The sequence below is a fragment of the Episyrphus balteatus genome, chromosome 4 (assembly GCF_945859705.1).
Source record: "Episyrphus balteatus chromosome 4, idEpiBalt1.1, whole genome shotgun sequence".
NCBI classification, from domain to species: domain Eukaryota; kingdom Metazoa; phylum Arthropoda; class Insecta; order Diptera; family Syrphidae; genus Episyrphus; species Episyrphus balteatus.
Genome location: NC_079137.1, coordinates 66,860,928 through 66,887,536, shown reverse-complemented (window position 1 = coordinate 66,887,536; position 26,609 = coordinate 66,860,928). Strand labels below are relative to the sequence as shown.

Below are 26,609 nucleotides of genomic sequence, written 5' to 3'. Positions count from 1 at the left end.
ATGGTAATTTATTCACTTCATGTGCGAATCTATTCCACTTTCTAAAGTTGAGTAAATTCTCATCTTGAAACGGAATTTATTTATATCACCTTTTTTCTTGCGGAATTATTACCCACAAAAACTATGAAAGAATGGATTGATTTTTAAATATTCTTAGAACCAAAAATCGATTACAAACCATTTCTTTTTTTTTTTTAAAGGTATTCGACATAAATGATTTTAAAGCACAAATTCATATTCTCAACTTCGTTGGTTCAAAGGAAAAACTGACTAACTGCTATTGAAATCTTGAAGTCCGCCCGTCTAACAAATTTGCTCCTATAAAGCTTTACAGGTGTGAATGTAGATGCTGTAAAGCTTTATAGAAGGAATAATGTTTGTTAGGATATGTGGTTAGTGAGTTTTTCCTTTGCACCCACGATTTAATACAAATTTTTTGTAATTACTATATTCATAAAAACACTTTAGCTAAGTTTTAAACAATTGTTTTCCAACATTATGAATCGAAGAGCATGAATTTTCAACAATTTTGTTAAACCGTACACAGCTTAAAATAATTGAAAAGTTATAAAACGATGTTGCGTTCTTTTTCAAAACAAACGAATATAGAGATTTTCCTTCAGCTCTAAAAGCTTTGACTGAACTCTTACTAATTTAACGTCTTGTGGATACAAGCATTTATTAGGTGTGTTTTTTTGTTTATCTATATAGATTTTGTGCAAAAAAACGACATCGAGATTTTTGAAATCAAAACAATTTACGTGTTAAAAACAACAAAAACTTTATCTGTATAGATTTTTGAAAAATCCAGATAATTATCCAGATTTTACTTTCTCTCGATAAAAACAGTAGTGCCAAGATAGTTTAATTGTTGTGTTCATATAGAAATATCTGAAAATATTAACAAAAAAAAAAAAGCGGAGAAAACGAGGTTTGAAAAAAACTCTCATAGAAAAAAAATAATCAAAAATTTGTTTGACATGGTTGCATTGAAATGTTAATATCTCGAGATATACGCAATGCACCAAGAGGACAATTAATGCTGGAGTTGCCCAAGGATCGAAGCTAGGACCATTCCTCTTCAATATTTACACATCCGATCAGCCATACCCAGAATTAGCTCAGAATCTCCTGTTTGCAGACGACTCTCTCACGTACGCGAAGTCTAAGTCACCCATATTAGCCGCAAGGAAAGTTGAAGCCCACATAAGACGACTTTACGAGTTTTATAAGCGCTGGGGCTTCAAAATCAACACAGCCAAATCTGAACTGATATGCTTTAGACGACCAGCCACCCCAGGAAATCCTAAAATACGCTCAGCCAGGAACTGCAGGAACATCAAGATAAGCCTTCCCGATGGAACACAAATTTCAGCAAAAAATAACGTCAAATATCTGGGAATACAATTCGATGAGAAGAACCGATTCAACCCTCAAGCAGCAGCCGTTTTGAAAAAAGCCAACTTCGCCTTTCATCGCATTCATCCACTTATGCGGAAAAGAAACGGACTCAGCCAAAAGACAAAGCTTCTCCTGTACAAGCAGCTCATAAGGCCTATCATCACCTACTGTTTTCCTATCTGGTTCACGGTGACAAAATCCCACCTAAACAAGTTAGCAATCCTGGAGAGGAAAATCTTAAGGATCTGTACAGGCATGCACTACGACAGGATACGCAGGAAACACGTCAGCAACAAGAGACTGTATGAATAATCCCAAATTATAAAACTCGACAAGTATCTTATCCCATCAAGCAGAAGATGCCTACAGAACCTGAGCAACCATCCAAACCCAATAATAGGAAGAGTCATAAACCAGCCAAGACAGCCTAACCAGCGGTACCTAGAAGCTAAGGAACTTTTGGATGAGGATTTGATATCAACCAACGACGAAGAGAACATCCCCTTCTACGCTGATCCTGGATCAGCTCACTATCGTGGCTGAAAGCCTCACCCCTCCCTAATCCAGCCTTCACAATGACAACCGGACTTGAACAATATTTAAAACAAACACAATTACAATTAACTGTAAATTTAGCTTATAAAAAAAAAAAAAACAATGTAAAAACGTTAGGCCCCTTTTGTGCCAACATAATACTAATATAAATAATGTAAATTTTTAGATAACTAGCTTTAAGCAAATTGTATATATGTATATATTTACTGTTCAATAAAAAATATCGTTACGCAATGCACTTTTCAGATAAAAGTCTTAAATGGATCCTGATAAGATTGTTGAACAGATATGTATATAAAATTACCAAAGTTTTTTCGAAAAATTAGAAATAAAAATAAAAAAGTTTTCACATTTGATTTTTAAAAAATCGAAAAAAAATTCAATATGGCTACCTTCAAACGCTTATACCACAAGAACGACGCAACTAATGTTAATGGTCATGGTCTTAAAATGTAGCTAAGAATATACAGATAATTTTTGGTTTTTTGTGAACATTTTTTTTTTTGAATCCAACATGGATGCCATGGCCATATGAAAATTTTTGTTTGCATCCAACATGTAATGGATGTAATGGCCTTCCCACTTCGGAGTTAAAATAAAAAAAAAACAAAAGCAACATTTTTGACAGACAGCTGCCAAAGTATATGTACAGTGATGCCAAATGTTTGCATGGATTTCAAAAATCCCGATGTCGTTTTTTTGCACAAAATCGATATAGATAAACAAAAAAACACACCTATTGATTCAACATTCACTTTTCGTAAGCAAGTATAGTTGATACCAGCAGCAGGCACGATCCATCCATTTTTTGACTATTTGAAGCAACTTTCTCAGGCGAAAAATCAACTAAACTAATACTATATATATTCTTTAGTTGTATAGCTTTCTTGAAATTCAATTAAAACGCCACTTTTAATTTTTTAATATTTTGCCAATATATTTCGAGGTGATTTACACCTCATCTTCCAGGCTAAAAATAATTATAAAACTAGCGTTTTCATATATGTATATGTATATAACAATAATATAATAGATTACCTATGATATAATTATATTTTTATATATTGGCAAAATATTAAAAAATTAAAAAATGGCGTTTTAATTGAATTTCAAGAAAGCTATACAACTAAAGAATATAAATATAACAATTCAGCAAAACAAAATAAAAAATATATAATAAATTAAACTAATACTGTCCATTCAAAAATATACGAATACCTTAAAAACTGTACTCTCCATTTTGCTTCCGAAAACCAAGGTTTTTTTCCACATCGGACATACAAGTGTTACAGTAAGTTCTGGTAATGTGGTATAGGTTGGTATAATGTGGTACACATTGTTTTCTAAGAAACTAAAGACAATAGAAGGACGTCTTTTGAAGCAATAGGTGACAACTTTTGTTTAACGAAAAATGCGTGTTCGAAAACACGAAAATATTCCATACTTTTCAAAAAATTTTTAAATATTTATAAACGGTTACGTGGCCTTTTTTTAATAAGCTTTACAAAATGCATTCCCAAGCGTTTAAAAAGCAATATTTACAAAAATGTATTTTTAAAGTAGAACAGTTTGCTATTGATTTACGGGATTTCGATATAAGTTTGGTTCAAATCTAACTTTTAATATATTTTTTTAATGTTTATGTTGGGCTTTTTTGGTCACATAAGCTTTAATAGTTCAAATAATTGGTCAAATTATCATTAATTAAACATATATTTTTTTAATTTTTTGTACAATATCACTGTTTTCGCTAATGTGGTATACTTACAATACTCTAATGTGGTATAGTAAATTTCTTTAGATTTTAGAATATGCCAACAATGAAATTAATATTTTATCTTAAATTTAACAAAACACAAATAATTTTTAATCTTCTGTTGTTTTTTCTTTCATTCTTAATAAGAACCAATAAAAACATCTTTATTGGTTATTTCAAAAATGAAGTAACTAATAAAATATATAATATTGTATTGGAAAAGAGTATACCACATTAGCAGACGTATGTGTACCACATTACCCTCCACTTTCCAAATATGGCATTTTCGAGGTCATCGCACATTTTGATATAAAACATTTTTCAGTTATGGTTATTCAGAAACGAATAACCATTGCAAAACATTCAAAACACGAAACTAATAAACCATTGCACATCTTCACACATTTTCGATTAGTTTGATTCCAAAATATATTCCAAAAAGAAACATGTACCTATACCACAATACCCAACTTTACTCTAATACAAAAAAATTGAAGGTGGAGTTCTGTCCCACTTGAAAGTGAAAGAAATTTGCACACGTGGCGAAAAGGAGATGGGGCGTTTTTGGGCCATGAGCGTACATTAATGAGACTAGTCTCGAATTGAAGCTGGAGCTTAGTATATTCAATATATGAAGTTTTTTTTTAAATCGAAAGTCAGGGTCCTGAGATATAAGGCTCCAAAGTTCGTTCTGATAACCATTTTCTGTCCCTTTTATATGCAAATATCATTAGAACTATAAGAGCTATATGTAAGTTTTTGATGTCAAATGAAAGGTTTTTTTTGTGCCTTTTCAACAATATATAACACATATTACACATAAAAAAGAAACGGCGAAAAAATAAAGAAAAAGTAAAATATTTATGAAAAAGAGAGTAATCCTGAACAAGTTTAAGGTTGACCTGAAAAAACGACAAAAACTAAGGATGAGGCTTTGTTCCTGAAAGCCTCTGCAATAATAATCCGCTTTTACCAAAATCGGATTAGATATTTTTTCGAGATATCCCCGTAAAAGGGTTTTTTTTTTGTGAAAAATTCATACCAAAGCAAGGCACGAGTACGATAACTTAGGCGCCGAGAATTGACAACGGCTATTTCTAGAGGTGTTCAAAACAAATATTTTTTCTTACGGGAGGGGGGGGGGGGGCAATGTCCCTCCCTTTAGGCGGGAGGGGCAATTTTCAAAAGAAATACTTGAAATCATAAAAAAATTATTAAAAAACAACGGCAACACTTACAGTTATCAATTATACTTTTTTCAAAAGCTAGAGTTATACACTTGATTTTAATTTTTAAATCAAGATATTTCAATCAATCGTTTTTGAAATAATCGATTTCAAAATCAACATTTGGGAAAAATAAGATTAAAAAAATACATTGGATACTATTTTTGTCAAGTTTTTCAATGAGAAATTGATTGATGAGTAAATTGTCTCAATAATTTCCTAATCAAACACTGAAAACCATATCTTCTTATGCCTTGCTTCTAGTTTTTGAGAAAAATGAAAAATAGAAAAACTAATTTCTTAATCAGATTTTTATTTTCTTGGCTGTTTACCATTATCAAAAATCAGAAAAGATCGATATTCATACATAGAGTCAGTAAAGAGCTTTGTTCTTCTTAAAAAAAAAAACTAGATTCCCATTGTACGCTCACCACAGGCGAGCCCTGATGGTGCAGAGAATAGTCCCCAAAAACTTAATCCACTGAAGGATTTGAAAAAAGTTTTCTTATTTTACAATTTTCTCAAAAACTAGAAAGCATAAGAAGATATGGTTTTCAGTATTTGATTAGGAAATTATTGAGACAATTTACTCATCAATCAATTTCTCATTGAAAAACTTGACAAAAATAGTATCCAATGTATTTTTTTAATCTTATTTTTCCCAAATGTTGATTTTGAAATCGATTATTTCAAAAACGATTGATTGAAATATCTTGATTTAAAAATTAAAATCAAGTGTATAACTCTAGCTTTTGAAAAAAGTATAATTGATAACTGTAAGTGTTGCCGTTGTTTTTTAATAATTTTTTTATGATTTCAAGTATTTCTTTTGAAAATTGCCCCTCCCGCCTAAAGGGAGGGACATTGACCCCCCCCCCCCTCCCGTAAGAAAAAATATTTGTTTTGAACACCTCTAGAAATAGCCGTTGTCAATTCTCGGCGCCTAAGTTATCGTACTCGTGCCTTGCTTTGGTATGAATTTTTCACAAAAAAAAAAACCCTTTTACGGGGATATCTCGAAAAAATATCTAATCCGATTTTGGTAAAAGCGGATTATTATTGCAGAGGCTTTCAGGAACAAAGCCTCATCCTTAGTTTTTGTCGTTTTTTCAGGTCAACCTTAAACTTGTTCAGGATTACTCTCTTTTTCATAAATATTTTACTTTTTCTTTATTTTTTCGCCGTTTCTTTTTTATGTGTAATATGTGTTATATATTGTTGAAAAGGCACAAAAAAAACCTTTCATTTGACATCAAAAACTTACATATAGCTCTTATAGTTCTAATGATATTTGCATATAAAAGGGACAGAAAATGGTTATCAGAACGAACTTTGGAGCCTTATATCTCAGGACCCTGACTTTCGATTTAAAAAAAAACTTCATATATTGAATATACTAAGCTCCAGCTTCAATTCGAGACTAGTCTCATTAATGTACGCTCATGGCCCAAGTCCCATATAATTTTGCCCCATCTCCTTTATTTAATTTCAAAAGGTGGAATAGATTACCACTTGACCAGATTCCCGTGGAATTATTTCCCTGCACCAACTCATACAGCCCTTTATATTTTTCAACTCTCAAATAATTTAAAAATCCTTTCAAACGAATACACAAAAATAGAAACTTTATTTCATAAGATAATAGGGCATTAGAAAAGACATCACAATAACACAACAAAAGTTTTAAAAATCATTTAATTCAAATATTATAAAAACAAATTCGACTCTCAAAACAAACGTCGACAAATGTTTACGAGTACAATGTTAAATCTACTCTGTGTACGAATATTGAAAAAGAGTCGCTGACGGTGCTCGAACAGGTACCAATTGATTGATACCATTTGTATTCTTATAAACCATATAATCACGACCATTTATTAGCCTCCTAACACCACCCTTTGACTCATTATACTCATCCTGATTCCTCGAAACCGCCTGTTTCCATTTATTCATATCGACCACTGCGTTCTTGTTGTGCTTGAAAATGCTAGCATATGCTGGCGGTGGTGTAACATTGCTCAATATAATTCCCTCATTCAAACGATTGCCCATACTTTCTCTGTTACTTCTACCAGCAGCCCATCCATGCAAACGCATATTAGACGAACGTTGTAGACCATTCGAGCCAATAATCATATTTTTGTTAGCCTGTCGCTGGTTTATAAATCTGAATAGCATTTCTGTGGTAAAGACCACAATTGATGTAACAAATCCAGCAATCATAATGTAATAGGTCATCATGAGATCTCCATTTTGTAATTGACGTTCAGTACCGCCCAAGTCCTGGGGGCAGATTTCGGCATTTGGTAAACCCTTGGCCAAAAGATGTTTGATTATTCCTGATTCAACCAAGTTAAGAAGTCTGTAAAAAAAAACAGGAATACAAAAGTGTCAAAAGGATATAAGTTATAAATCTTACTCTGGGTCAAAGAGTGTACTCAAATTGGACATAAATGGGTAGGCAAAAGCTCGTTTCTTCTTCAAAAATGGTTCCTTAGCCATGGCAAATGGACAGTGAATTTTTTCATTATCAAAACTAATTGACTTGCGATAACGATAGTCTAGATAGAGGAGATGATGAATTGCTGGACGATCTCGAACAAAGACGTAACCATATTTTTCAACAAAGGTTGTTAGTGTAATGGTGTCGTTTTCGTTTTCAGTGAATGTTGCTCGGTTATTTAAGACCATGTTGCTTAGAATTGAAAGGCTCTCATTTGTCTAGGAAAAAAAATAATACCTTTATTGTTTATATAAAAAATAAAATAATATATTCTCATTCTAGATGGTTATACAAAGTTAAAAAGCAACAGATACAAGGAATTCTTATATTGCGGCCATAAAATTTTAATAATTGATAACTACAGAGTATCGTTAGTTTTCAATCAAATTAGGCAAGTTAAATTGTTGTCACACTGCTTTTCTTTTAGTTTTAGAACAAGTTGTACAATTATTTGATGTGTAGTTCTACAATTGTTATATTATTCTGGAAATTGACGGTATAGCTGAAGTTCTAATTCAAGGTACATACATAAAGTTTAAAATGGCCAAGTATATGAATCAGAGTTAAAACACAGGTGTAATCAGCAAGTAAATACTTAAACCAAGGCAGAACCTTGATAATAAAACTCTGGTTTCGTTAGAAAACTAGAATTGGTTAACATAATTAAGTAAAGAAATAAAAATTCTATTGAATTTATAGGGTTGTTAAGCTTAGGTTAAACATTTAAAACAAGGATAAACTTAAACTTGAGTTATATTCCGAATTACACTCAAATTCAAATGTAGACCTTTTGGTTTAATGTTATTTGGGGTCGGTGTTAAAATTCTTATTTAAAAAAGCAGCATTTTGACCCAATGCCGCATTTAAGACTATGTTACCGTTAAAAGGCTTGATTCTTAGCTTCAAATCAAGCCTTTAAAGCAAAAATTACTTCAGTACCTACGTTAGGAGGTAGTCATAAATTTGGAAACATCTAACAAAAAACTGAGTGAAATCTTAACAAAAAGTTGCTGTAAAAATAAACATTTAAGACAAAATCAAGTGCAGTTTTTAGGTTAAGAGTTTTTTTATTCGCCTTCTTAGTCTTCATTACATCTCCTCATCCATTTTTCATCTACCACACTGCTGATATTAATATATTATTAATAGACCTAGATTTGTGGCCCTAACTTTTCATATAATGTCATCCTATCGGGGAAAAAACCACCTAATATTAAGCGGATTTCTGCATGGTTTTTTTTTTTGCTAAGATGAATTTTGTCTTAAGGCCGTGTGTGAATTGCGTTAAATAGTTAACACCGTGTAAATTTTTTGACACTATTGAGGTTAATACAAAAAATTTCAACTGTATGGATTATTGTTTAAAATTTTGTCTGCTTTTTTTCTGCCATGATACTCCTTTTTAATAAAAAAAAAAAAAAAAAAACAAAACCATCTGCAAAAAAAATTTAACTCAAATTTAACCAGGTCCCAGAGCTCAATAAATTTTTAACAGCTGAAAATTTTGTATTCACCTCAATAGTGTCAAAAATTTTACACGGTGTTAACAATTTAACGCAATCACACACGGCCTAAATCAAGCGGAAATCCCCTCAATATAAGATGTGAATCATATTATCAAAAAAATAAGAAGATCTTCATCTTAAATTAATTGGATTTCCGCTTGATTTAAGACAGAAGGCATCATAGCAAAAAAACCATGCAGAAATCCGCTTAATTTTAGGGGGTCTTTTCTCCGATAGGATGACATTATGTGAAAAGTTGGCAAAAAACAATACAGAAATCTGCTTTATTTTAGGTAATCTTTTTCTCTGTGCAGACAAAAAACCATCTCGCTTATTTTTCAATTAATATACCACCCTATATCATAACAGATTCTTCCTCATAATCCGCGGTTTCGGCAAAACAGCGTTGGGCATTTAGATCTAGGACTGCTTCCATGCGGACAATCTGGTCTTATCCACGAACTAATTGTCTCCACTACCATCCTGTTATAATTAAGATCGCACTTAATGATGTATTGTTGTCAAATTTGGAAGCAAAAAGCACAACTGAATTGCAAAATTACAAGTAAAACTACTACTATTTAAAGGTTAGTCAGTTTAGTCAACAAAAATTATCACTCTTCATAGATATCCTAAGATACTTTTCTCGGTAAGTATCATGGATTTTCTCAATAAGTAACAGAAGTTGGGGTGGTAAGTATCACGGGTTGCTCATCCGAGAAGTATCACAGAGGTTTATCTGGTAAATATCACGTGCCGATAAGTTTCATGGGATGCTACGGTAAGTCTATCGTATGTTACTCCAGTGAGTATCAAGGGTTGGCTTATTAAGTATAACCGTAACTTGTAAGTATCACGGGTTACCTGTGATACTTAATTCTGTAAATATCACGGGTTGGTTATTTTTATAAAAGTGTTAGGAATTTATTCCAATCACCGATCAAATTGCAAACTCCACAAACAAAAAAAAAAATAATGAGTAATTTCTACAAATAACCATTTTATATTATTTTAAAATGTGTAACATTATGGTTATTTGTATAGAAATTTATCATTATTTTGTTTTGTTTGTGGAGTTTGCAATTTGATCGGTGATTGTAATAAATTTCTAAATACTTTTATAAAATCCAATATTTCGGAAGGAGAACCTCGGCCACCGGATTAAGAAGCAACTATTAGGTCACCTTGATTAATACGACTTGTAAGATTTAAATACTTCTATTTATATAGACTGTTTAGGAAATATTGCATCAGATATGATTTCAAATAGCTTTAAAGGTTCTCAAACTGTGAAACAATTATCGTCTTTTTGATTATCATTTTAATAATTACGGAATGATCCCCCTAACACGATTAAATAAAATACAATGGCACATTGAGGTAGCATCTGCTGTGCGCTTGGTATGGCTATTGCAATGTTTTGAACCAAGATAGGGGAATTAAAGCGTGGTGAGTATTAGGGTGTCCTTTAAGAGATCACATTCAAAATTTTCTTACTTACAATAAGGTTTCTGGTTAGAAAACAGTTACTTTAAAAGATCACAGTCAAAATTTCCCGTTAAAAATTATATTTTATTTTTGAAATTATTAGCTGTTTTCGTAGTTTTTGCTTTTACGTTTTATTTTATTATTCTTAAAGTACACCTCCTATCACACAATTTTTGATGCAGTTTTATTGGTTTTTAAATATTTTCAAATATTGCATTCAAAAATGTGTGTATAAATCAAAAAATTTAGTTTTTTAAATTTTTATTTGAAATTTTTGCCGTTTTCATACGTTTAAATTTATTTTTTTCCGAAAATTAAAAAAAATTATTTTACTGGAAAATTTTGAATGTGATCTTTTAAAGTAACTGTTTTCCAACCAGAATTATCAAACATTTGAAAAAAAGATGATTTAACGTAAGAGAAAAAAAATTGTATGTATGAGTTAAAAATTTCCCATACAAATTTGTATGGGGAAAGTATGACCCTAGAGGCACGGGTTAATGACCTCCAAAAAATTTTTTTTTGCTAAATTCCTCTTATTTAGGCCCTAAACTTTCGATCTAGGGGGTGTCTCCCCCGAAAACATCACTTTGGGAAATAACGGACACCCTAGTGAGTATCAACCCTATTAAAATTATCACGTCTATTTTTGCTTGAATTTTTTTTTGTTAGTCCTGAATTTTAAAAACTATTTTGAGTTCTAGGAATTTCGCTAAACCGGTTTGTTGTTCAACCAAAACTTAATGGAAAAAGTACTGTCGATTATTTCGCATTTCACATGAAAAATATTTCCCACTGAAATCACAAAAAAGTAAAATTCAATTTTTCCCTGGTTGGAATCTTGTTCACGTGAAACTTACAATAAGGCAGAATGTGATCCACGTAAGTTGGCGTAATTTTTCCCGGGAAATATTTTAAATATGTACATGTATATTGGAATTCGGTATCAGTTAGGTTCATTCTTTAACTGATACATATTTTTAGTTTGAGCAGATTGCGTTTATACAGACAATTTTTCAAGTATGTTAAACTGGGTTCCTACATGTCAAATTCAAGGTGTGAAAATACCTTAAATTAGTATCCACAAAAAATAGGTAGGTACAAAGCATAATATGCTTATTTAATTTGATAAGTGCTTCATAAATTTAAGCTCCCAGATACATACAATAACATAATGCCTTTTACAAATAAAAAAGTGAATTTCTTAAATTCATCTAAATTAATATTTTTTATTCCTCAAGAGACAATATTATATCGATGAAACGAGTAAAAAAATGTAATTAATAATATAATTTTGATTATGTTCATTTTCTTTATCATCACATACCTATACAACACAGACTTCCAGACATTACTTACATTTTTTATAGAATACTCAATTCCACCACCTCGTGGAGTAACAAAGTGCTTTTGCTTAGCCAGAATATCACTGACCGTATTGAAGGGCAACGTGAACTTGGATAGCGTGAGGAAAGCAGTTAAATTTGCGGTATAAAATGATGTTAGAATGGTGATAAAAATCCACCATGTTGCGAAGAGTAAACGCGTCGAATCTAAAATGAAAATGGTTCATGTGTTTATTTTAGTATAGTGAGTGCTGATGTGGAGAATATAAAATCCAAATTAAATGGGTTCAGGAGTTTAATTTTTTATTCAAACATACAATTTTGATTGAATATGATTGTTGGAAGTTTTTTTTTTTTTTCGTTTGTTTTGTTACCTGCTATTGGGGAAAGGGTGCTACCCTGTTTCATGAGTGCCCCATACACAAACCAAGCACAATGTCCTAGAGAATATGGTTGTTGAGAGTCGTCACCAGTTATTTTATTTCGTATTATGATGAGGACGTAGATGATTGGTCCAACAGCCAGCAAGGAAATGAATATTAGAATCCATACCCAGAATTCGAATGGAGCCAATAGACCTGAACCAGTGGCTGATTCATTGGGACGTTGCATTATCATTATCCATTCTCCTTCATCTAGAATTGTGGTCGAATAGGAAATAAAGTTTCGGGCGTCAGCTAGGAGGGGTAAAAATGCTGCTGCTAAATCGGCTTTCTAAAAGAGAAAAAAAAAAAAAACATGAAAATAGAAATGCATTTATCAGATAAAATTGTTTTATTATAGTTTTTTTTTAATTTGATTTAAATTCTTCGTGAATGTTAGTTCAGTAAAGGTTTTTTTTTTAGTACGGACATTAGAAATAGACGAATTGTAGAAATGTCTCTAAATGCACAAATGACATGTGCATATGTTTCCTGACAATTTGACAAAAACTCTAATAACATCACAAAATGGAAACAAACCCTGGTTTGATCATGCAACATTTAAACCTTCTCATGCTATATTTACACGAGTGACAACTTGCAAGGAATGTTGTCCAATTTTAGCCATTTAATGTCTTAATCGTATGACAAAAATAACTTATTTCTGGCCAATATGCTGGCGTGTCACTCGTGTAAATGAAGCCTCGGTCTCGTTAAACCAAAAAAAAAAAACACTCAATCTATGTTTCATAAAAGAAAGCTGAAATCCAAAGCTTGCAGTCATATTATCACCTTGTTTTAAGTTAATTAATGTGCCATCATTATACATTTATTTAAAGTTTTTCACATTTACCACGCAAACAATCTATAGTTTTTTACTTTCACTTTCAGTATAAAATTTCCTCTTAAAAATCTAATACATAGTTTGTTAACAACGTTTTCTACTTAATGTTTTTTTTTAGTTGATATTGATAAAGATGTGGCATGAATACCCTTTACAAACATTAAAACTAGACTAAGCTTCAAAAAATCGGGAAATTATAACAAATTAAATCAACATTAAAAAAGTCAATTAGAAATAGGTACATAATTATAACAAATGATGTCAAAGTTTAAAACAAAAGTTCACTGACGAGTATTGCGCTGATTAGTAATAGACCAAGAGCCCACAGCAAATTTTGGGAGTGTGAGAATGCAGTTTTATAGCAGTTTTATTCAAAAGTCTGGCAACTTTTAATCGCGACCTTATATGGTTTTCGTGAGGTTAAATACCACGAGTTTTCCAATAAATGTGAATTGGCTAAATTAACACAAATTCACATTCTAAATATAAGGACTGATGCTCTGTCGTTTCCTAATCTTAAATATATCAATCTCGGCGATGCGACTTATAGAACTCAAGATATAAGCTTCTTAAACTTACTATATCAGCTCTATTTTTGGAGAGTTCTGAGTAAAAAAAATAAACAAAAAATTAAACCGAAAAGTCTCCAAAACAAAGCCGCTTAAACAGCTTATATCTTGAGTTCTATTGATCGTATCGTCAAGATTGATATCTTCAGGCTTTGAGAAAATGACAAAGCGTCAGTCTTCATATTCCGAATTTTTTTTATAAATTAAATTATTATTAATTTAATACTTCTTAATTTAAACTTGCGATATTTAACCTCTCAAAAACCATATAAAGCCGCAATTTAAAGCTGCCAGACTTTTGAATTCGCATAAGGCTATAAAACTGCATACTCACATTTTGGTTAAACCTCCACTCCAAAAATTTGCTGTGGACTCTTAGACTATAATGAGGATTCTTAAATTGCCTTAGCCCTAATTTATTCACTCTCGATTAAAGTCCCAATTAAAAATTGGAAAAACTGTCAATTCGCTTAGGAATTTTAAAATTTCCCCTTTTAAATGGCGACTTTAAATTTAATGGAGGGTGAATAAATTGAACCTTAGACATTCTTTTAAACTTAGTACTTTGATTCAAACTTATTGCCCTTTGATTTTGTTTTAAGCTGTGAAACTGTGAAAAAATAAATTCAAATAGTGAGCAACATACGAAAGTATTCGTTGCCCTTGCAGGTACCTACTTATGTCTTAAATTTCAAACCTAAATAGTTTCCCGTCTATCTGCCATCTTTATTAAGTCGAAGTTTGATCTAAATTGTCGTTTAAAAGTTGGGTACCTACTCTATCTTAAAACTATTCTGGTTTTTATTTCGATATAGAAACATAAAATATTACTCGCCAGTAATAAAAGATCCTTTAGGTCCATTATATTTAACATTAAAAATGAATCTGCGAAGGAGAATGTCGAAATTGAACCGATCCGCATTAAACCGTAATCGATAAATAAGATTTTTTCTAAATTCTACTAGATTTTGTGTAAATTCTTATAGGTCGTATTTTGAGTTCGTTCTTATTTCAAGAAATGATTTATAGCCCACAAAAATGATGATTGTCTGAATTTTAAATACATATTTTTGATAAATTCTTTGACTACTTTTATGCATACAAATCCTAAAAAAAAACAAGAATTTAGGTACCTTTTTTTTCAAAATTGATACAACTAAGACATGTATTGATTTCACATAATAATAGTAATCTTAAAGGACCGTAACACTCACTAGTTCTTCACAACACATAAACAACATGAATGAGAGATCAAAATTCTCAAATGAAAAATAAAAGGCACAATTTTTATATGGTCGCTGTGGCGTATACGTACTTTTTCTGTAATTTATTTTTCATTGAACAAAAAAAAAATCTTTGTTATTTGCACATTTTACAAAAGGATTGTGACTAAAATGTATCTTTAAATAACTGGACAATCATATGCATTATCGCCAACGCATAGAGCTGATCCTAGAAGTAAAATAGTCTGGTTTTTTTTTGTCAAAAAAAAAAAAAAAATCAGAATATTTTAGGATTTACCTGGTTTTTATTTCGATATAGAAACATAAAATATTACTCGCCAGTACCAAGTTAAGAGATCAATTGAAAATGTTCAGCAAAAGAACACTTTAACTAAACTCATAAATTGTAAAACTACCATTTGTTTGCAATATTTGTAAGCACAATTAGAAGTAAACAGCATTATGTCAGCCTAAAAAGTTAACATTTGTGCTCATGAATGCAAAATTGCTTTTGTCAATTTTTATTCTTGAATTTGAAATAAAAAATAAATATCAATAGATTCACAGATTGTATCACGTTTAAGGGCTTGTTATTTTTACTTTTATTTCCTATTTTCTTAAGGATAACGATTGTATTTTCGTAATTGTGTTAATAAGTGCCTTTGACGCATAAATGCTGATTATATTTACTTTTTATTACATCTACTTTCATTTTATACTTTATTCTCAAAAATCGAAGAAAATTTTATAGGTTAGCTATACTGGCTGTGGCGTATACAATTTTTTTTTTCTATTAATAAATTTAAATGGGTAATACTATGTATTCTCAAAAATTGGTTTTTGATATTTCTTGTATCACTCACGATTTAGAAATACATAACAACATTTCAAATTCTCACATGTAATCTCATGTAATTCAGATAAAATTGGATGGTTTTTAAACTCTTATTTTTGAAGTTATAATTCTTTTGCGGCGGCATTGGGGTACAAAAATTTACTTTTGTCAAAGGGACTAGCAAGCGTAAACCTACTGTTTCAAAGATATGTATACATTTTTTTTGACCTTAAAACCAGCCTGTGAAACGAAGGAAACTTCAGGATTTTTGACAGATTGTTGGCCACCTCAATACCAACTGTTTACAAAACTGTTTTCTTACTTTCTTTCACAAATTTTCATCTTACGTTATGTAGTTTGATGATTCGAATTAATTTTGATATATATAAAAAAAAATCCTGGTATTTCCTTACCAAGAACAAACTACATATATCATTGGCATTAAACGTAATTTGTTTTTTTTTATTTTGTTGTAGTTTTCAACATACAGGATGGCACACACCATAAATTCCTGTCATTATTCTTAAACGCACCTAAATTTCCATTGAAGCAAGTGCAAAAATATTTTAATTTGTGCAGGGTCACTATGGCGTATACGTAATTTTAGGATATAATTTTTTCGGTTACCACGGCCTAATTATTTATGCTAACCTTAAAAGAAAAGGTAAGAAAAGATAAGTTTAACTAGTTTTTTATCACGTCAATATCGCTCTAGCTTACTCCTGTCAGAGCCACATCCACGTATAGAAAAAAAAACTTTACCAAAACAATCTCATTGCATTGAAATACTCAAAAAACAGTATTAAATGTTGAATTTAACATTCGTATTTACAAAAACACACTTTGTATAATTTACTTGTTCAAATCATTATTAAATTAATTTATTTAATTCAGATTAATGTTTCAGAGATTTTCAGAATTATAAATTATTCTAAAATAAAATCCATTCGAAGTAAGTTCTGTTTGTTCAACTTGCAAAAAAGATCCTTTAGGTCCATTATATTTAACATTAAAAATGAATCTGCGAAGGAGAATGTCGAAATTGAACCGATCCGCATTAAACCGTAATCGATAAATAAGATGTTTTATAAATTCTACTAGATTTTGTGTAAATTCTTACAGGTCGTATTTTGAGTTCGTTCTTATTTCAAAAAATGATTTATAGCCCACAAAAATGATGATTGTCTGAATTTTAAATACAAATTTTTGATAAATTCTTTGACTAGCATACAAATACTACAAAAAAAAAAAACAAGAATTTACCTTTTTTTTCAAAATTGTTACAACTAAGACATGTATTGATTTCACATAATAATAGTAATCTTTAAGGACCGTAGCAACCACTATTTAATACTATTTTGGTTAAATGGATATTTATCCAATATTTTTTTTTTTATTAATATTGACAAAAATGACACTTTTACGTAGAAAAATCGGAAACACGCCACGGTAGGCATGCGGAAAAGTTTTGACAATACAAATTTATTTTGTTGATTTCATATTAAATCTATTATGAAATAAAAAATTAAATCCTAAAGCGACAAAAAACTAACAAAGTCTTATCCGCTACAAAAATAGAGATTTCACTGAAACATGATTGTGTGTGTACTGTGTAGATACCTAACCTACACAGCATGAAAGTAAATGTAATCAAAACATTTTTAAAGTTTTCGAGTTTTTCACAACACATAAACAATATAAATGAGAGATAAAAATTTTCAAATAAAAGAAAAAAAAACCACAGCAAGCTAAATTTTCATATGGTCACTGTGGCGTATACGTACTTTTTCTTAGGTTTATTTTTCACTAGGAAAAAACATTTGAAAATTTTACAAAGGATTGTGATTACAATTTATCTTTTAATAACTGAAAGATCATTTGCATTATCACCAACGCAAAGAGCTGTTCCTAGAAGTAAAATAGTCTGGTTCTTGTTTGTAAAAAAAAATTCCAGTATATTTAAGGATTTACCACTTGAAAATATGAAATTATAAAGAACATCTGTAAACTAGAAATGGAGAGCCTAATGAACTCGTATGCAATGAACTCATATCTTTAATTCAAAACATGTATGTATCGAGAATTTGATCCAAAAATATATGTATGCTTCCAAAATCCAAAAATATTTCGATTGCTAATAAATCAGGTTGCAGACCTCGATGGAACTTTTGGTTTGTATTTTTAAATTGAGTTCAAAGTAACCTTTCTTTCGATGCCTCACTGAATGGATTTGTAGAAATTTTTTTTAAAGTGCATTTTTTCGGCAAGGGGTTAACCTTAGTTTTTTTCGAAAATCTAAAAAAAAAATTAGATTTGTTTTTTTTTTTTTTTTTTTGTACTCAAAATGCTCAATATGAACTCAAATCCTTAAACAAAACTTGTTTCGAGATTTTGGTCCGAAGATACCTTTTTGCATCTGAATGTAAAAGAAAAATAAAGAGAAATACAAAAATCGGATAGGAAATCTGCAAAACAAATTGTAGAAATCCTCAAAATTTAGTTTTCTACGGTCATGTACATTTGAAAACAATCAAAATTTAAAAAACCACAAATATTCGAAATCCCGAAAAATGCGTTAGCTCAGCGTTTATTAATTTTTCAAGTAACATTTTGTCCAAATTAATTGAAAATACGATTTTCAATAGTTCATAGTTTACTCCAAAAAATAATTCAGAATAAATTTTAATATTAAAAACGGGGCCTTAGTATATTTTTTTTATAAGAATGCACTTTGTCAATTTATGTAAATTACTAAGTAGAATAAAAGTACCAAGCAAAGTTTCAAGCTTTCTAATAAAATGTTTAATGAAAGTTATTTTTTAGTTCAATGGACCATGGTTCACAAAAGATGAAACAACAAATTTGAGATCGCATCAATACTTTTCCTAACATGCAATTTTAATTGAGGAATATATGTATATCTTTATGTTTTTTTTTTTTTCATAAAGAAAAAAGTTAACAACAGTTTTGCCGTCGGTAAATTGTTAACGTTAATTTTTTTTTTTTTGTATATTCGTGAATAGTCCTTTATTTTAACTTTAAAGTCTTTAAGTCTCTCCAAGATATCCAAATTTTAAAGCTAGAAACTAATCAAAACTTAATGTCTTTTTAATCCTGTGAAAGTCTTTAAAAGTTGTTGCATTTCTAATAACTTCACCAAAACATATACATATTTCATACTCTTTTGAAAAAGGCTTTTAATTGGCATTACATTTCCATACCTGATCATTGAGCACTTCAACCAAACTATTATCATAATCCTCTGTTGAGCCAATAATATTGCCCTGCGGCACCACCACCTCATATGTAAAATTAAATTTTTTGGCCAAAAAGTCAATTAACTCAAATGAAACTCCTAGACCGGCAAGAGTGCCATCTGCCTTCTTTTGCGTATAACTCAATGGATAATCCTCAACCGTAGCAATGCGAAAATGATTGCCATTTACATATTCTCTCATTTTCTCCATGTGATCCCGTTTGGTTCGATAAATCGCAAAACTGACATCATTATTTAGGTCAGGTGAGACAGCTGCAACCGAAGTACCATCAACGGGTATGACAACAGCCGTTGTCTGGCCTTCGGCCGTAGTATTGCATCCGAAACAGAGGATGGCTGATAAAATTAAATCAAAGCCTGTAGCCATAATCTGTTGTTGTTGTCGTCGTCCTTCGTCCTTGTTGTCGTCTTATTTTTTTTTTTTCTGTTGTAATCCTTGCTACTTTGGGTGTTTTAACGTTTTTCAAATTCACTCGGAAATTTGAAATTCAATTTTAATTTGAACCGTTTCATAATCCAAAAATAAAAGAGGTGCCAGGGAAGGAAGTTTTGTTTTTAGACCCGAAATTGGTTTTCAAAACAAAACCTTCTCAAAAAATCTCGTTTCCGATTTTTAGAACCGCACCGATTGTTGGCTAAAGAAAAACTGACTACAAATTATTATGAAATGATTACCCACAGTCCTCCTGGTGACAAAAAAATAGATATCCACACATGAAAAGGGTGGCAAAAAACGGACGAGGAATAAATGAAGCGAGAAAGTGTGATTGTTGGGGGGATAGAAAAAGGGGTCTATGAAGATAGTTAGGGTTAAGAGGGTGATAAAGCCTGGATACACTTTGCATTTCCTAGCCTCAGGACATTGTGCACTTCATGACTTATGATTTGTAGTCAACTCGCGTGGTGTGCTTAATGTTTACTTTGTAATTAGCTGGAGTTGATTTTTTTGTCTAGATTATGTTTATAGTAGTTGACTTGAGGTATAGATGGCGCGCGGGGGTGTTGTAGAGGTCCCGAAGGTGGTTTAATATTTGTGCACGCTTCAGAGGATTATTTGTGCCATAATAATTGGAAGTAACCCGCACACAAATAGTATACACAAACATACACAATGTGTCTGCAAATATTGCAACAACAACAACAATATATCCCTCTTACACACAAGGATGACCGATGACCAGTTAATAATTTACTATCTTGAAATTATCGTTAATGTAGATGGCGATGCGGTATGCGGTGGTTTTGCGGTACGAAAGCAAATTTTTTAAACACTTTAATGAGGAGCATTGTGAATTGCATGTAGAAAGTCACTTTATTATCCTTCACTGGCTCAAAAAACGTGATGAAAAAACTTCAAGACTGATTAAAAGTATTATAGGGATATCTGTTAATAATGTGTCATGGTTCCGGAAAAAAAAAAAAAAATAAGGACAACGAAGTGTATAATGCAGTTTTGGTAAATAAATTGAAATTTTTTTATTTATTACCTTCTTTGTTTTGCTTCTTTTAGTTCAGATTATTAAAAACGCATCTTTTTACTTTAGAAAATTATTTATTTTTTTTTTTGCCTATATATTTCGAGGTCTTACTTGCCTCATCTTCAGGGTCTAAAAATTACAATATGCGTTTTAATAAATTATATTAACAAATAATTTGAAATAAAAAATAAATTACCATTGAAATATTTTTGAAAAAATATGAACAATTTTCTAAAAAGTTATTTCGACATTTAAAACAATTGAAAAATCAAACATTAATTTTAATAAAAATTAAAAATTTTTTTTAAAGTATTGTTCAAAAAATATTTTAGAAAGTTTAAATTTAGTTACTTTGAACATTTCTATTAACTATAAGGTTATAATAAGTGTTTGTATAATCCTTTTTATCGGTTTTATAGTTACATACGATTTGTTCATTTTTAATAATTTGGTTTACTTCTTGAATTTGTAATTTTAATTTATTTCTTTCAAACTTTAGAATTTTTGCCCCATCAAAATCAAACGAATGTCCATATTGTTTCACATGTTCAGCCAAAGCAGCAACATTTTTTGTATTTGAGCCCTCTATAACTTTTTTGCATTCATTTTTGTGTTGGTCAATTCAAATACAAAAAATGTTGCTGCTTTGGCTGAACATGTGAAACAATATGGACATTCGTTTGATTTTGATGGGGCAAAAATTCTAAAGTTTGAAAGAAATAAATTAAAATTACAAATTCAAGAAGTAAACCAAATTATTAAAAATGAACAAATCGTATGTAACTATAAAACCGATAAAAAGGATTATACAAACACTTATTATAACCTTATAGTTAATAGAAATGTTCAAAGTAACTAAATTTAAACTTTCTAAAATATTTTTTGAACAATACTTTAAAAAAATTTTTAATTTTTATTAAAATTAATGTTTGATTTTTCAATTGTTTTAAATGTCGAAATAACTTTTTAGAAAATTGTTCATATTTTTTCAAAAATATTTCAATGGTAATTTATTTTTTATTTCAAATTATTTGTTAATATAATTTATTAAAACGCATATTGTAATTTTTAGACCCTGAAGATGAGGCAAGTAAGACCTCGAAATATATAGGCAAAAAAAATAAATAATTTTCTAAAGTAAAAAGATGCGTTTTTAATAATCTGAACTAAAAGAAGCAAAACAAAGAAGGTAATAAATAAAATAATTACATATAAAGTTCAACATAAAAAACAAATAAAATATAAATTGAAATTTATTGATCGTGAAAAAGAGTTAGAGTAAACTTTGTGACATGTTGTGTAAATAGTGTATAGCATTGATTTTCGTCATTATTTGTGTTTATCATTTGAAATCGGTGTTGCTCTAAATACATAGTAAACATGAAAATAAAAAAAAGGTATAGTTTTGACAATAGATGTCAAACTTATTAACTGGTAGGGGATAGAGACTACTTAATTGAGGATTGGTTAAGTTGTAATGTGTAACCTGTATTCAAAGTGCCTATAAAATAGATCTGTCATTTAATATTTGTTTTTTACTTGCTCAATAGGGCAAGTATTAGTTTCGTGTCAAAAAAAAAATTCGAGGTTTTAATCAAAACTAACATTACGATGATGGAGAAGTCCGAAAAAGTGGTTTTCGTCATGACGTCCGTCGGTCTGTGCGTCGGTGCGTCGGTGCGTCGTCAAAAAAAAGCTGTACATGAAGCTGCAGGCTAAACGGGTGGACGGATTTTCTTGAAATTTGGTACAGATGATTTTTTCGTAATTTCCAAGGTTGGTTTGTTTTTTAATATCTCGCTTAGAACGTATACCTCCCATACAAAATTTTCGAATTATTGCAATTTCTCGAAAACGGCTCTAACGATTTTGATTAAATTTAACACACGTAATGCTGTACGTAGTTCTAATATAACTGCGTTTTTAGTTTTTCTCAAAAAATGCGGATAGTGAAAATATGACATTAACTTTTTTTTTAATCGCGGATGTCGGCTCTTCCCGTACATCTTAATGAGTTATTGAAATTTTCTCGTAAATGGCTCAAACGATTTCGATTAAATTTTACACACGTAATGTTATATGTAAATCTAACATAACTGCATTTTTAGTTTTTCTCAAAAAATACGGATAATGGAAATATGATATTAATTTTATTTTTTAAATCCTTTATGTCGGCTCTTCCCGTACATCGTTAATAAGTCATTACAATTTTCTCGAAAACGGGTCTAACGATTTACTTAAATTAATATGACATACATAATGCTTTAAGTGATTTTAATATAGCTAATAGCGTAAGAAATACCATACAAAAAATGTACATATTTTTGCATTTCTTATGAAAATAGTTAAAAAATCAAATTTGACTACCTAATTGAAAATATTTTTCAAAGCTTTGACATAAAAGCTACTCTTATCATAAGAGCAAGTACGTGCGGCCCCAGTCGTGCATTTTATTTTTTGTTATCTTCGAGTGACAACCAATTATATATTTTTGAGTCAAAACTGAACACAGATACAAATAAGTGTCAATCGTTAAAGTTCATCAAAATGCTAGACCGCATTTGTTTTCTATACAGAAAAAGTTGTTAAATGTATTCAAATGTAATTTAAAGGGCCAATATAATGCACCCCAAGCACATTTTTAAAACATTCCCTGATGGTTTTCAGATTAAAGTTGTTGAATGACTCACAGATCTGTATTACAGATCCCTATTCAGGAAGTAATAATGGTGAAATGCTTTTCTGGTGTTCAAAATTTGAATTAACAACATACTTACACTTAGCCGCATAGCACAATATTTTGTGGAGATCAATAATGTCTCATTTTCATTTGCTCATTGCAATTTTAACGGAAAATTCTTATGGGCAATTTCATAAAGCCCTTTCAAATATTTATCAGGCTTTTACTTCCTAAAATGACATTTGGCCCATACAAAATCGTCATCTAAATGTCTAAAATGTTTATGAAATCTGCCATTGGACTTGAAAATATTTCATCAGACGCATTCCTTTAGAGCTGCTCATGAGAAATTCACCAGGAATTTGAAAGAAATAATAGGTATAATTCCCATCTTAACTCGTACTAGATAGTAGATTACCGTAATATCTAATATCTTCTCATGAGTAGTCTGCTATACAACCAAAGGAACGCGGCTATTTTTTAAAAACATAAGCTATGTTTTTATTTCACACTTTCAATATAATCCAGTCAAATAAGGGTTTAACCTCGGAATGAATGTTAGTAGAAATTTTTTTTGTTCAATATCTTCCTTTTGCCATTCTATAACATATCTCAAAAGTCTAGAAAAATCTCATGTCCGCTTGTCGCGATTTCAAGGTCAAATCGCGAAATGGAGATTTTCAAAATTAGCAAAATTAGGCTATGGTATTATATACACATATGATACATGATTTCAAGGTATTTTTTAATGCTGATTCCAAAAAATCTAAAATCAAGGCAATCTGACGTCTCTGAAAAAAGTTATACCTGTTTTTCATCTGTCAACTCATATTATTATAACAGTTGCTAACTTACTACCGAAAAACCCTTAAAAGTAATGGTAGCTCAACCAAATTTTGCATGAAGGTTTTCATATCCATTATTATTAGGAATCAAAACAATGCAATGCAAAAAAACATTTATATCTATAACAAAATGGTATTTTTTGAGAAAAGGGGAAATTTTGGGATGTGCACTAAAAAACATCCTGGTACAATCTTGGAATTAGTGCTAATAGGCTAATTTTTTTGTTTCTATCTTTGTTTGGATATTCTATAACTTATGTCAAAAATCTAAAAAAATCTCATGACCGCAAGTTCTTATTTTCCAGGTTAAACTAAGTTAGGTGCAGATTTAAAAAAAATAATAAGAAAATTTTAGATTCTTATATGTATACCAACATAACCCATATCATTTCAAGGTATTTTTTAACGCTGATTCCAACAAAACCCACAAACAAATCAATATGACCATCCCTGAAAAGTAATGTACCTTATTCATGTTGATCTGACACAAATATCTGAAGAGTAGTTTTTCAATTTTTTTCAAATCTGCACCTTATCTTCAAACCAAGAAAATTAGGACTTGCGGACATGAGATTTTTTTAGATTTTTGAGGGTAGTTAAAGAATATCCAAACAAAGATTAAAATGAAAAAATTAGCCTATTAGCACTTATTCCAAAGATGAACAAGAATCTTCTTTAGTGCATATCCTAAAATTTGCCCCTCCATCAAAAAATACCATTATTTCGTAGGTATATATATTTTTTGTAATGGATTGTTTTGATTTTTAATAATGATGGATTCTAAAATCTTCATGCAAAATTTGGTTCATCTACCATAACTTTTAAGGGTTTTTCGGCAGTAAGTTTGCAACTATTATAATAATATGATTTGACAGATGAAAAACAGGTATAACTTTTTTCAGAGACGTCAGATTGCCTTGATTTTAGATTTTTTGGAATCAGCATTAAAAAATACCTTGAAATCATGTATCATATGTGTATATAATACCATAGCCTAATTTTGCTAATTTTGAAAATCTCCATTTCGCGATTTGACCTTGAAATCGCGACAAGCGGACATGAGATTTTTCTAGACTTTTGAGATATGTTATAGAATGGCAAAAGGAAGATATTAGGCAAAAAAAATTTCTACTAACATTCATTCCGAGATTTACCCCTTTTTTCTCCTTATTTTACTGTATTAATACAATAAACCTCAAATTGAACTTAGATAATTTTGATGATGTTAAGACTAGAAATCATGACTATAAAGCAGCGTCCACAATTAGTTGATTTGTAATGATCAATATTTAATACCAACATGCTTGATCAACAAAGTTGGGTGAATCGGTAAAGATCAAAGAACATTATGAATGTTCAAGCTTGTTGACATGAAATGGTAGTTGAATTCAAAAATGAGATTTCACTGACATTCAACTTAACTGAGAGTTAGGACAGATAGAAAATAAAAAGTGTTGATCGACATAATGCTGAATCTGCTAAAGAAGCTAATTTACTTTGTATGACAGTTAAACATTTCGTGACACAAATAAAATGTGTAAATTTTCATAGTTTTTGCACATTGGTACTTTTTTTTTCAATAAATTCAATTAAAGAAGTAGTATCTATATTTTAACAATTTATTTACCTACTATTTGGGAACATCAAGTTCAAGAATATGAAAAATGTAGGTACAATATTTTTTCATTTTGTTTCCTATTACATATTACCTACAATCATATTTAATAATTTTGTTGGTTGTTTAGTTAGATTTACTTTAACATTTAATTTGTCTTCAACGTTTCTTCAGTTCTTATTTGGGTTTTCATTGATGATTTACTAATAGCTATTTGTGCAAAAGAAAATGTAATAGAATTAAGTTAAACTTTGTAAACAAGCAAAATTTGACTTAAAAATTTATTGAACTAAACAATGCAACCATAGGAGTTTTTGTTATAAATCAAAAAATATGTAAAATCTTTTTCTATTTTCTTTAAAAAATATTATACCAGTTACCAGTTATTTTATACCAAAAATTAATAGGGAAAAATCCCACGATCTTTTTAACGAAGTAACATGTTGCAAAGAGCAAACACATGTTGCTGTCGCTAATGATGATTTTCCGTTCGCCAGACTCCTGAAGCTAGGGTTGCCAACCGTACTCTAAAAAAGAGTATTGTACTCTATTTCACGAATTACACATTCGTGATCTATAACTCTGATAGAGTACGTCAAAAAAATCTTTTTTTTTACTTAAGGCTGAGTGTACCACCACATAAAAATAAGCATTTTAACGTTTACAAATTGGTGGATAACTTTTATATTTCTAAAGATAGAATTGAATGAAAAAAAGAACGAGGCTTAAAATATTCGACCTTATAATTTCTAAATTTGAACAATTGTAATTTAGAGAGTACAAAACACTATAATTTTTGTCGTTGTTTTAGTACGACCTATTTGTTTAATTCAAATTTTGTTCTCTATTTTACTTTGTTTTGTTTAAGACCTGAAAATATTAGATTTTTTCTTGTAAAACATCAAGGTATTTAAAATTGAGTTAACCTTCTTATATATTTTTATTTCGATGAATTATATTGATAACTGCAAAAATTGTAAGCCATATTCTATCTGTTCTTGCCACTTCAGCATTCACTGAGAGAGTATTTTCGGTCTTGAA

General features: G+C 30.2%; 1 protein-coding gene across 1 annotated transcript; it reads right to left on the bottom strand.

Moving 5' to 3' along the window:
- Positions 1–6,698: 6,698 nt before the first annotated feature.
- Positions 6,699–19,598, bottom strand: LOC129919624 (glutamate receptor ionotropic, delta-2). Its single transcript, XM_056000570.1, has 5 exons — positions 18,895–19,598; positions 12,155–12,494; positions 11,794–11,987; positions 7,358–7,659; positions 6,699–7,300 (listed from the first exon to the last, which is right to left on the bottom strand). Exons 1-5 carry the CDS (start codon positions 19,315–19,317, stop codon positions 6,709–6,711), a joined length of 1,851 nt encoding a protein of 616 aa, XP_055856545.1. The 5' UTR covers positions 19,318–19,598; the 3' UTR covers positions 6,699–6,708.
- Positions 19,599–26,609: the final 7,011 nt, after the last annotated feature.

Bases quoted from the DNA above. Each gene is read 5' to 3' on its own strand.
- LOC129919624 (XM_056000570.1), bottom strand. From the start codon at position 19,317: ATGGCTACAGGCTTTGATTTAATTTTATCAGCCATCCTCTGTTTCGGA. The intron at 11,988-12,154 runs GTAACAAAACAA...TTTTCATTTTAG, and splicing joins CACCCTTTCCCCAATAGCAG to ATTCGACGCGTTTACTCTTC. The intron at 7,660-11,793 runs GTAAGTAATGTC...TTTTTTTCCTAG, and splicing joins TTGAGTATTCTATAAAAAAT to ACAAATGAGAGCCTTTCAAT.